A 12,678-nucleotide genomic window follows, 5' to 3' on the forward strand; every position below is an offset into this window, starting at 1 on the left:
TCTGGGACACCACCACATCACTCTGGGACACCACCACATCACTCTGGGACACCACCACATCACTCTGGGACACCACCACATCACTCTGGGACACCACCACATCACTCTGGGACACCACCACATCACTCAGGGGCACCACCACATCACTCAGGGGCACCACCACATTCTCTGGGACACCACCTGATCACTCTGGGACACCACCACATCACTCAGGGGCACCACCACATCACTCAGGGGCACCACCACATTACTCAGGGGCACCACCACAGCACTCACAGACACCACAGCACTCACAGACACCACCACATCACTCACAAAACACCACCACATCACTCACGGAACACCACCACATCACTCACGGAACACCACAACATCACTCACGGAACACCACCACATCACTCACGGAACACCACCACATCACTCAGGAACACCACCACATCACTCAGGAACACCATCACATCACTCTGGGACACCACCACATCACTCTGGGAAACCACCACATCACTCTGGGACACCACCACATCACACTGGGACACCAACACATCACTCTAATACGCCACCACATCACTCAGCCCAACCACATCATCACTCAGCACCGCAACAGCACTGTCCTTGCTTGCTACCAACAAGCATTGCCATAGCCAATGGGACTTGCATTAGGAAAGTGTAAGCTATTAGCTTTGTGAATAACAATGCTATTAATTTATATATTTTCAAACCAAACACATATTTAAAAAAATTGTCATTTACAATACCAATAGCTCACACTTTCCTAATGCGAGACCTATTGCATTGCAAATGATTGTTATTATACACAATCCGTATAGCCCATAGTACAAATCTTATATTTCTAAAAATCTTTTGGGTTGTCAGTCAATACGCTCCAGATATACCCCTCACTTAAACAGGTGTATAATCAACAAAAAAATGGTGTATAGGAGAGATAGCATCTTACACGCGCTACACCAAAGGATCTTACTGGTTGGTTCTCACCAGTGGTGCCCACATTTCTCGTCGTAGGTGGCTGTCTTCCCTGTGAAAACATATGTTCGAGGCATATGGGCTGCAGATGGTACATTTATGAATAGATCGCCATCTGGTGTTGGGCTCGGATGATTGCACTTGTTTTTCTCTTGGAGAAGTCTTTGTCGTCACGAGATCGATGACTCCTCCTTTGGGTGTTAGTGCGCATGGGCATCGGCTCCATCCTTAGATTGTTTTTTTCCGCCATCGGGTTCGGATGAGGATAGAAGCGCTCCGGATCGACTTCGACAAAAAAAGTTATATTCGGCGCGTATTCCCTTTCCAATTCTACGGTATTGTTATCGAACGTGACTACACTTCCATTTCGACGCGTTTCAACGTCAACACCAAGATTTCTAACTGCTACGTCGACGAGACCAGGAGGCCCATCTCGACGTAGTCCAGCCCGGAGTCCATGGAAAGGACTCCATTCAAAAAATGTCCAACGTGTGGTGCTAAGTTTCCACACAAGGACCTACACGAGGTGTGCAACCTCTGCTTGTCCCCTGAACACGAATCCAGGGACTGTGAAGCCTGTCGACGATTAGAAACCGTTGAGCCCGAAGACACGAGGTATCGAGAATGCAGTCACAGGCAATCCCGGAGCTGTTCGAGGACCAGCACCCCAAAGAGGAGGAAGAAGAGGAGGACGAGGCGGGGTCACAAGCGGACGAGTCCGACGTCGAGGAAATCGACGTTCATCAAACCGTGAGTGACGACGTCCCTTTACCAAAGAACCGACCCCGCACGGTGTCGACCCCGCCTCCGAGCCCGGTCAGACAACGGGCCCGGCAACGAAACCGAAACCGAAACCGAAACACTCGGTCTCCCACCATGGTGGATCCGAAAAGCGGCCCACCTCAACATCGACACCGAAGCTCCATACAAAGGAAAGCTCGAAGTCGAAACATTCCATGTCGAAACCGAAACATGCTTCGACGTCGAAGACATCCTCGACACCGAAAATATCGGATTCGAATAAACTTTCGGGCCGAAAACACAAATGGATAGTCAGAAGAAAAAGCACCTTTCGGAACCAAAAACTTCGGTACCGACACAGGAGCATCAAACAGATCCCAAACAAAAGACTTTGTTTATTGATCCACAAACTGGCAAGGTAGTGACAGAACTACCTAAAAAGAGGAAGAATGAACAGTTGGACGACAAAACTCCTCCTCCTAAGAAGAGAACAAACGGGACGAATACAACTCCTCCCCTTTCTCCACAACCTAGAGACACACCCTCTTCTCCTCTTCCTCACACTATGCCAACTACTCCTTTTACACCACGCTCATCTACACCTATAACAGATGTAGAAAGTGACACAGGAGAGGGAGAACATCCTAGGGATGATGAAGGCACGGTCCCAGAGGATGCAGACCCATGGGAAGATTATAATGTAGGGTCAGATAATGATAACGACCCTGAACTGTATCCCTCAAAACCTTCACCACCTGATGATAATACATGTTTTGCACAACTAATTAATAGGGCAGCAAAATACCACAAGGTAGAACTACATGCAGAACCTCAAATAGAGGATTTCCTGCTAGAAACACTACCTGCTGCACAAAGAACATCAGGAACACTACCAATGCTTAAGGGTCTCCTCAATCACACATCAGAAATATTCAAAGACCCGGTGAGGGCTAGGGTATTAAACCCAAGAATTGATAAAAAATATAAGGCAGCTCCAAAAGACCCAATATTTATCAAGGGGCAAATTCCTCTGGACTCACTAGTGGTCACAAACGCTCGTAAGAGAGCAAACTCTTTAACTACAGGAGAAGCTCCGCCTCCTGACAAAGAGTCTAAGCTAATAGATGCCTCCGGCAAGAGAGTAGCATCCCAAGCGGCAAACAGCTGGCGCATAGCTAATACGCAAGCGCTACTTGCACGGTATGACAGAGCGCATTATGATGAATTAGAAAAACTCATCATGCATCTCCCTAAAGAACATCAAAAGAAGGCAGATCAACTCATACAAGAGGGAAAGATAATAACCAATACTTCCATTAAGTGCGCCCTAGACGCAGCAGACACTGCAGCAAGATCCATAAATAAAAGCATCATGCTAAGAAGACATGCATGGCTCAGAGTTTCAGGGTTCAAACAAGAGGTACAAACATCATTATTGAACCAACCTTTTGATGAGAAATCACTTTTCGGCTCAGGGACAGATGAGGCCTTAGAAAAGATGAAAAAAGATACGGAAACGGCTAAATCAATGGGAGCATTGCAACAGCCAACCCAAAGAGTTTGCTTTCGTAGGTCCACCTATAGAGGAGGATCCAAAAATACAGGTACAAGCCAGCAACCAACCTCTTTTACACCGACATCACCCAGAGGTAATTCTAGAGGCAGTTACAGAGGTAACAACAACAAGGGAAGAGGTCGCGGAAACAACAACAACCGCAACTCTCCAACCCCAAAGCAGTGACTTCATACAGCTCCCCCCAGACCATATAACACCAGTCGGGGGACGCCTATCACAGTTCCTACCTGTCTAGGAAAACATCACATCAGACAGGTGGGTGAGACAAATTATCCAACATGGTTATTGCCTGGAACTAACAGCTACCCCACCAAACATCCCCCCCAAACAGCGTCCAATGAGCCAAGACCACCTAACACTGTTAAAACAAGAAGTACTATCCCTACTAGAAAAGCATGCCATAGAGAAGGTTCCACAACACCAACAAGGAACAGGAGTATACTCCCTATACTTCCTAATCCCCAAAAAAGACGGGTCTCTAAGGCCAATACTAGACCTCAGAACTCTCAATGCATACATAAATTCGGAACATTTCCACATGGTCACGCTCCAACAAGTACTTCCTTTACTGAAAAAAGGGGACTTTCTTTCTACAATGGATCTAAAAGACGCTTACTTTCATATCCCTATTCACAAAGCCCACAGGAAATACCTCAGGTTTGTGGTAGAAGGACAACATTATCAGTTCAAAGTCCTTCCATTTGGTGTCACGACGGCACCAAGGGTGTTCACAAAAGGCCTAGCAGTGGTTGCAGCTCACCTAAGAAGACAACAAATACATGTCTTCCCTTACTTGGACGACTGGCTAATAAAGGCCAAGTCACAAGAAGAATGTCTTCAGAACACACAAAACACAATTCAGCTCCTGCACCAGCTAGGGTTTACGGTGAACTACACAAAGTCACACCTGCAACCAAGCAAGGTTCAACAATATCTAGGGGCTACTATAGACACGGAAAAAGCCAAAGTATACCCCAATCCAGTCAGGATCCAAACAATGCTTACAGTCATTCAAAAATTTCAACCACAACACTCACTAACAGCGCGAGTGTTCATGCAGCTATTAGGGATGATGTCATCCTGCATATGCATACTGCTAATACCATATGCCAAACTACAAATGCGTCCGCTGCAAGAATGCTTAGCGACACAGTGGAATCAGGCTCAAGGACAGATTACAGATCTGGTGTTGGGAGACGACCGCACACACCACTCTCTGAAGTGGTGGAACACAACAAACATTGCCAAGGGGCGGTCGTTCCTAGAACCAATTCCACAGGTGATAATAACAGCGGATGCATCGCTCACTGGATGGGGAGCGCATATGGAGAAATATACAGTACAGGGAAGATGGAATGTGCAGGAAAAAAGACTGCACATCAATCATCTAGAACTACTAGCAGTGTTTCTAGCATTGAAAGCCTTTCAAATGCACGTTATCAACAAAGCAGTCCTGATCAGAACAGACAACATGAGAGCAATGTATTATATTAAAAAACAGGGGGGGGACGCACTCTCTCCAACTATCCAGGCTAGCGCAGGAAATCTGGAGATGGGCCAATCCTCAAAACATCTATCTATTAGCCGAACACCTACCAGGAGTTCAAAATCAGATAGCAGACATCTTAAGCAGACAGTCAGAACAAATACACGAATGGGAACTGCACCACCAAATACTGCAGCCATTCTTCCAAAGATGGGGACAACCAGAGATAGATCTCTTTGCCACTCATCAGAAGGCAAAATGCCAAAGCTTCGCATCCAGGTACCCACACCACCTGTCGCAGGCCAATGCGTTCTGGATAAATTGGTCCAACAAATTTGCATATGCTTTTCCCCCTCTCCCACTAATCCCATTAGTGGTCCGAAAGCTGCAACAACACTCAATGACCATGATACTAGTAGCACCCACGTGGGCACGACAGCCGTGGTTCACCACGCTCCTGCAACTCTCACAGGTGCCACACCAAAGCTAAGAATTTCACCCATGCACCTTACACAGAACCATGGAGAAATAATGCACCCAGATCCCAAACAACTGAACCTAGCGATCTGGCTCCTGAAATCCTAGAATTTGGATACTTAGATCTACCCCCAAACTGTATGGAGATCATTAAGCAGGCGAGACGTCCCACCACTAGAGCATGCTACGCAGCGAAGTGGAAAAGGTTTGCTGTATACTGCACCAGTAATAACATCAACCCTCTGGGCGTATCAACAAAAGATATTATTTGCTATTTACTACACTTACAGCAATGTAATCTTGCGTACACATCTATCAGAGTACATCTAGCAGCTATAGCAGCGTACCTACAAAACAGGCAACACCTATCCCTGTTTAGAGTGCCAGCAATCAAAGCCTTCATGGAAGGCCTTAAAAGAGTCATTCCACCAAGATTACCACCTTCCCCGGTCTGGAACCTCAACATAGTACTCACCAGACTAATGGGACCACCTTTCGAACCTATGCATAGGTGTGAAATACAATTCCTTACATGGAATGTGGCCTTCCTTATAGCCATTACCTCCCTCAGGAGAGTAAGTGAATTACAGGCATTGACAATACAAGAACCATTCCTACAGTTACACCAGAATAAAGTGGTTCTTAGAACAAACCCAAAGTTCTTGCCTAAAGTAATTTCAGCATTTCACATCAATCAACCAGTGGAACTACCCGTCTTTTTCCCAAAACCACAGACGGTAGCAGAAAGGGCTCTACATACACTAGATGTCAAAAGGGCAGTATTGTACTACATAGAAAGGACACAAAATTTCAGGAAAACTTAACAACTATTTGTAGCGTTTTCCCCAACACATAAGGGCAACCCTATCTCTAAAGCGGGCATTGCCAGATGGATCGTAAGATGTATACAAATATGTTACATAAAAGCAAAGAGAACGTTAGCTGTTCCTCCTAGAGCTCATTCTACACGTAAGCTAGGAGCATCTATGGCATTCTTAGGAAACATTCCCCTAGATGACATATGCAGAGCAGCAACTTGGTCTACACCACATACCTTCACAAAACACTACTGTGTTGATGTGCAGGCTACACAACAAGCCAGAGTGGGCCAAGCTGTATTAAAAACTTTATTTCAAACGGTTGCGACAGACATGGGTGACCACCCCTAGGGAGGTAACTGCTGTATAATCTATTCATAAATGTACCATCTGCAGCCCATATGCCTCGAACGGAATATGCTACTTACCAGTATGCATCTGTTCTTGGCATAGAGGGCTGCAGAGTGGTACATGCCCTCCCTGCCTCCCCGGAAACCTGTGTCTGTCCCAACATTATCTTATTTAGATACACTTACATGGGCATCTCTTTCTGTATTCTATTACACTACTCCATCTAACCCTACTATGGCAAAACAATCTAAGGATGGAGCCGATGCCCATGCGCACTAACACCCAAAGGAGGAGTCATCGATCTCGTGACGACAAAGACTTCTCCAAGAGAAAAACAAGTACAATCATCCGAGCCCAACACCAGATGGCGATCTATTCATAAATGTACCACTCTGCAGCCCTCTATGCCAAGAACAGATGCATACTGGTAAGTAGCATATTCCATACAGAGCCAGCTTCCTACAGGGGGTTTCCACAAATTGACCTCTCTGCGACCTCACAGAGTGCAAAATTCTAAAACTTCTCCTCCAGGTTGCAACCCTCCCTATCCAAAGGCAATTCACTATGGATGAGTTGGTCAGAGATATTTGTTTTTACTTTTCCGCCTCTCACTCTTCCGTTTCTGGTTACTAATCTCAGGCAAAAGTCTCAGCCTAATTCGGTGGCTCCCACTTGGGATCGTCAACCTTGGTTCACAATACTACTCGCTCGAGCTCTCAGTTCCACGTGAGAAGCTTAACCTCAACCTTCATTTTATCACTCAGAACAATGGTGAAAGCAGACATCCAGACCCAAAGGAGCGAAACCTTGTGATTTGCCTCCTGAAGTCATAGAATTTGGTTACTTAAATTTACCAGCAGAATGTATGACCATTCTTAACCCCTTCACTGCACCCGTGATCCAACGGCCGTTGCGAGCACTACATCGGTAGTGCTGCGCATGTCCGTTGGCCGACGCAGCTCCGCCCACTCCTTTAAACCGCCGCACTGCTGCGAAATTCGTGCCACGGTTAAGCGGTTAAAAAAGCATGTCAATCTACCACTAGAGCTTATGCAGCCACGTGGAATAGATTTTTTTTTTACTGCGTTACCAAAATACTGACCCATTTTATGCATCTATCCAAAACAACATTTGTTACCGTCTGCATTTTATAGCGCTCTGGCCTTGCTTATACTTCCATAAGTTTACATCTTGCAGCAGTGTCTTCCTATCTACAAACCTGGCAAAACTTTTCCTTGTCCAAAGTGCCAATTATTAAGGCTTTCATGGAAGGCCTTAAGAGTAATCCCACCCAGAGTCCCGCCTGCACTCGCGTGGAATCTCAATATTCTCACAAGAATTAAGTGTCCACCCTTTGAACCATTGCACAATTGCTCCCTCCAATTTCTATCTTGGGAGGTAGCTTTCTTAATTGCCATTAATTCACTAAGGCTTGTCGGTGAGCTCCAGGCACTAACTTTAGAATAACTTTTTTTCCAATTACATAAGGATAGGCTGGTTCTTTGTACCAACCCAAACTTCCTTCCAAAGCTAGTGTTGCCTTTCCGACATAACCAATCGGTTGAACTACCTGTTTTCTTCACTCAACCAGATTCTGTGGCAAAAAGAGCTTGTCATACGTTAGATGTCAAGAGCATTAATGTACTCTATTGACACAACCATTGACTTGCAAAGCAAAACAACTTTGCTTTTGCACCCCCTCATGAAGGTAAACCATATCTAAATTGGGTATTTCTAGATGGATCGTTAAATGTATTCAGACATGCTATGTCAAATCCAAGATAACGTTGTCTATACCCCTAGAGCTCACACAACTTGCAAATTAAGGTCACCCGTGGCTTTCTTGGGCAATATCCCTATAGCTGACATTTGTAAAGCAGCTACATTGTCTACACCACACACTTTCATCACGCACTATTGTGTGGTGCTATGTACACTTTATCAAACCACTGCAATGCCCACTGGTTAGCCACTGCTTTTCGAGGGCACTGCTATACAGTTTATGCAAAGCATGCCTATCTACAGCCACACATGCCTCGAACAGATGGATGCTTACCCTGTGAGCATCCGCTCTTGGCATGTAGTGCTGTAGGTTCACATGCGCCCACCCTCCTCCCGGGCACCTATGGTTGTTGCAGTTCATATCTATACTTTCACATGCATTGACATCTCTTTACTGATACTTGTACTCCATTCTCACCCGCCTGCGAGGAAACAATCCAACAAAGGAGTTGATGCCCATCCGCAGTATCACCAAGAGGAGGAGTCACCTTACCTCGTGACTCAAGACTTCTAAGAAGAAAAACAACTTGCACACATCCAGACCAAACACTAGATAGCAGGAGTATGCAAAGGGTAAGCTACCTTAATCCTTTCTATTATGCTTCAGTGTATCCCTGCAGAGCCAGCCATCAGTTTTACTGGTATAAACAAAACATATTCATGTCTTGATTAATGGGGCTATTGCGTGGGTTATAGAACATGCATAATATGAAGGTTAAACAGATTAGGAATAGACAATTTTCTGATAAAAGCTTGACACTTGTTTTTGGTCACCTTAGTTTATTTTGTTTCCTTCCATTTGCCTTTATCAAACATTTCTTTATGTAGTCCTTTAATGTGGTTCTTTTGCACTGCTGGTCCAATGAAATGATAAATTCTGAGTAGGTCTTAAACTCTTGTTGTTTAAGGTGGTGGTGGAATTGGCGGTGGAGGTGGGAGCCGAGGAGGCCAGGTGGCTGATGATGGCTGGAGCACTGTGCCTATCAGCAGAGGCAGTCGGTCTATCAACACCAGCCGGATTCAGAAGAACACAAAGGTATGATGCGAGCCCATGATAGTACTCTCCATACTCCTTCTGCTCAAAGTACTTCTTTACATCTTTTTCATGAGGCAAGCATCCAGTTGAAACTTCCACAGTGGATACTTAACCCAACCTTTGCAAAGCTTCATCATACCAGTCAAATGCTGTGCTTGTTCTGCTGCAGGGTTGTGGACAACGTCAGATTTGTATGTGCTCTAGGATTAGTTTACTTTGGTTGTGATCACATGCTACTGCTGCATTTTCCACAAACTCTTGGGTCACTGGTGTGAAAAGTAAGATCAGGAAGCCAGATTTCTGTACAACTAATCTCAGTGGATCATGTAACATAATCCATGGGTACTTTTCTTCTTCCTTCCTGGACCAGCATTACCTGTCCCCGAATTATTACACTGAACTGTTTATTTCATGTACAGAGAAGCTAAATATGCCAAACTACTGCCTGGTGGAAAACGTGGTTAGTAACATTTTCCGTTCAATGCATGTAGAGCTCTAGATTCATGTGCGCCTCCCCGGGTACCTGTACCTGTTGCAGTTTAAAAAAAAATCCTATATACATACGCATGGACATCTCTATTCTACCTTTACTAACTCCATTCTCACCCTCTGCTGGAAAACAATCTAACAATTGAGTCGATATAGCCATGGACAATATCACTGAAAGGAGGAGCCACCTACCTTGTGACTGAAAAGACTTCTTCAAAGAAAAACTTCTAAATATCGGGACCAAACACTAGATGGTAGTAGTATGTAAAGCATGTGAATCTATAGCTCCACATGCCAGGAACATATGCTTATTGGGTAAGTAGCATTTTTTGTTCGAGGCACGTGAGCTGTAGATCACATGCTTTGCATACTTCTGCCATCTAGTGTTTGGTCCGGATGTTTGCAAGTTGTTTTTGTTGGAAGAAGTCTGTTCGAGGCACGTAGGGCTGCTGAATTCATATGTGTGCATAGATCGCCGCCTAGTGTTGGGTCCGGATGATTGCACCTTGTTGTCCTGGAAGAGTCTTCGAAGTATCACAAGATAGGTGACTCCTCCAATGGACTACAGTGCGCATGGGCATCTTCTCCATCATCAGATTGTTTTTTTCCGCCATTGGGTTCGGATGAGAGGTGTGGCGCCGCGGCCAGGGCGACTGACGCTGTAATCTGGGGATCAGGGTTCGATCCCCAGCTCCGGCGGCAGGTTAGCCCAGCACCATGCGACTCTGGGCAATAGTTGCTTAATCTTCCCGACGGCCCCCAGCGCCTAGAGACCCTAACGGGTGATTGTGCGCTTTACAAATGTGGATTATTATTATTATTATGTTATTCCTATACTCCAACTTCAGAATCGAAACTAAACTTTTCTAGAGGCCAAAAGGCCTTCGACCTCGACGGTATTGTTCTCGCTCGGTACTTCTTGACTCGATCAGACTTTCCATCTCGACCCGGTAGTCGACGCGGGCCGTTGGGCCTTTTCAACGCCACGTGGGCCTGCTGTCGATGGAAAGGAGCCCGTTCAAAAGGTGCCCACAATGCCACTCCAAGTTCCCGCATACTGACAAACACACAGTATGCACAGTGCGTATCTCCAGACCAAAAGGAAGAAACCTGCCCAGCCTGTGCCCAATTCCGTTAAAAAAAAACCATCCGGATTCGACGGGCCGCTAAGCAAGAGATGCAGCGACAGGCACCGGAACCAGACAACATCTTCGATGATGAACAAGAACTTCCAGAAGCGGAAGATTCGGATCTAGAGATCGTCACCGTCGATGACCAATCGCACTCCGATGACGAAATCCCACCGGGCCAAACCGTGAGTACATTGCCCCCGACACCGATTACCCCGTTACAGAAGGTTCCGGTCGAGATATCGCCAAGATCCAAAAACTCATTCAGCAGCCCCGCCGTCCGGCTCTGCTCCGAAAACAAAGATTAAGCCTTCAGAGACTCCAGGTCCAACTAACGTTATCCCCAAGGTCGTCGACCCGAAGGCCGTCCTACCGAAGAAGGCCGTACAGCCTAAGGGCGTTGACCCAAAGAATGCCGTCGAGCCAAAGGGCGCCGAACCAAAGAAGGCAGTCGAGCCAAAAAGCGCCGAACCAAAAAAGGCCGTCGAGCCAAAAGAAGGCCGCCGAGCCGAAGGTCGCTGTACCGAAGAAGGCCGTCGACACAAAGAGCATTGTAACAAAGCCTGTGATACAGCCAAAGAAGGTCATCGAGCCAAAGAAAGGCATCGAACCAAAGACGAGCGCTCCTAAAAGATCGGTCGATCCGAAAAACGTCATCGACTCGACAAAGGACAGTCAACCTAAAAAAACTGTCGAGCACAGAAAGCGTATCGAACCCAAAGATCCGGTCTATCCGCATTGCCTAGAACTCACTTCTACTCCACCCAACATACCACCCAGACCCCGTCCTATGTCCAAAGAACACATCACCCTGTTACAACAAGAGGTGAAATGCATGCTGGGAAAGGGGGCCATAGAGCCAGTCCCTCTCCAACACCAAGGGACAGGAGTATACTCACTATACTTCCTTATTCCCAAAAAGGACGGCTCTCTCAGACCAATATTGGACCTCAGACCCCTAAATCAATACATACTGTCGAAGCACTTCCATATGATTACACTACAGCAAGTGCTCCCGTTGCTCCAGCAAGGAGACTTCATAGCAACATTGGACCTCAAGGATGCGTATTTTCACATACCTATCCATCCTGCTCACAGGAAATATCTCAGGTTCACAATAGAAGGGCAACACTACCAATTCAAGGTTCTCCCCTTCGGGGTAACCACAGCTCCAAGAGTGTTTACAAAATGCTTAGCGACAGTAGCTGCACATCTCAGGAGGCAACACATCCACATGTTTCCATACCTAGACGATTGGCTAATACAAGCAAAATCGTATGAACAGTGTGTAAGAGACACGTCTCAAACACTTCAGCTGCTACACAGCCTAAGTTTTTCAATAAACTACCCAAAATCGCATCTACAACCATCCCACATACAGCAATATCTGGGGGCTACTATAGATACCTCAGTGGCAAAGGCATATCCAAACTCAGCGAGGATAGCCAGCATGCAGATGCTCATTCGCAAATTTCAGCCACAACACTCTTTGCTAGCTCGAGTCTTCATGCAGCTCATAGGCATGATGGCCTCTTGTATATTCATTGTCCCCCATGCCTGACTTCAAATGCGTCCACTGCAAGAGTGCCTTGCAAGACAGTGGAACCAAGCTCAAGGACTACTAAAAGACCTAGTGTTGGTGGACAGTCGCGCTTACAACTCTCTGCAGTGGTGGAACCCAAACCTTTCCAAGGGGCGACTGTTCTAAGAGCAAGTTCCACAACTAGTACTAACAGCGGACGCATCACTGACAGGTTGGGGAGCCCACCTACTTCAATACACAGTCCAACGGCTCTGGACAATCAAACAAA

At 46.1% G+C, this 12,678-nt stretch overlaps 1 protein-coding gene across 1 annotated transcript in view; it reads left to right on the forward strand.

The window, feature by feature from the left end:
* Positions 1 to 12,678, forward strand: part of LOC144791478 (eukaryotic translation initiation factor 4 gamma 1-like) — a 324,564-nt gene that overhangs the window by 131,811 nt on the left and 180,075 nt on the right. The window contains exon 8 of the mRNA XM_078666169.1: positions 9,121 to 9,248. Within this exon, the coding sequence (XP_078522295.1) occupies positions 9,121 to 9,248 (128 nt within the window). The remainder of the gene's footprint in view (positions 1 to 9,120; positions 9,249 to 12,678) is intronic.

This window comes from Lissotriton helveticus, chromosome 11 (genome assembly GCF_964261635.1).
Source record: "Lissotriton helveticus chromosome 11, aLisHel1.1, whole genome shotgun sequence".
NCBI classification, from domain to species: domain Eukaryota; kingdom Metazoa; phylum Chordata; class Amphibia; order Caudata; family Salamandridae; genus Lissotriton; species Lissotriton helveticus.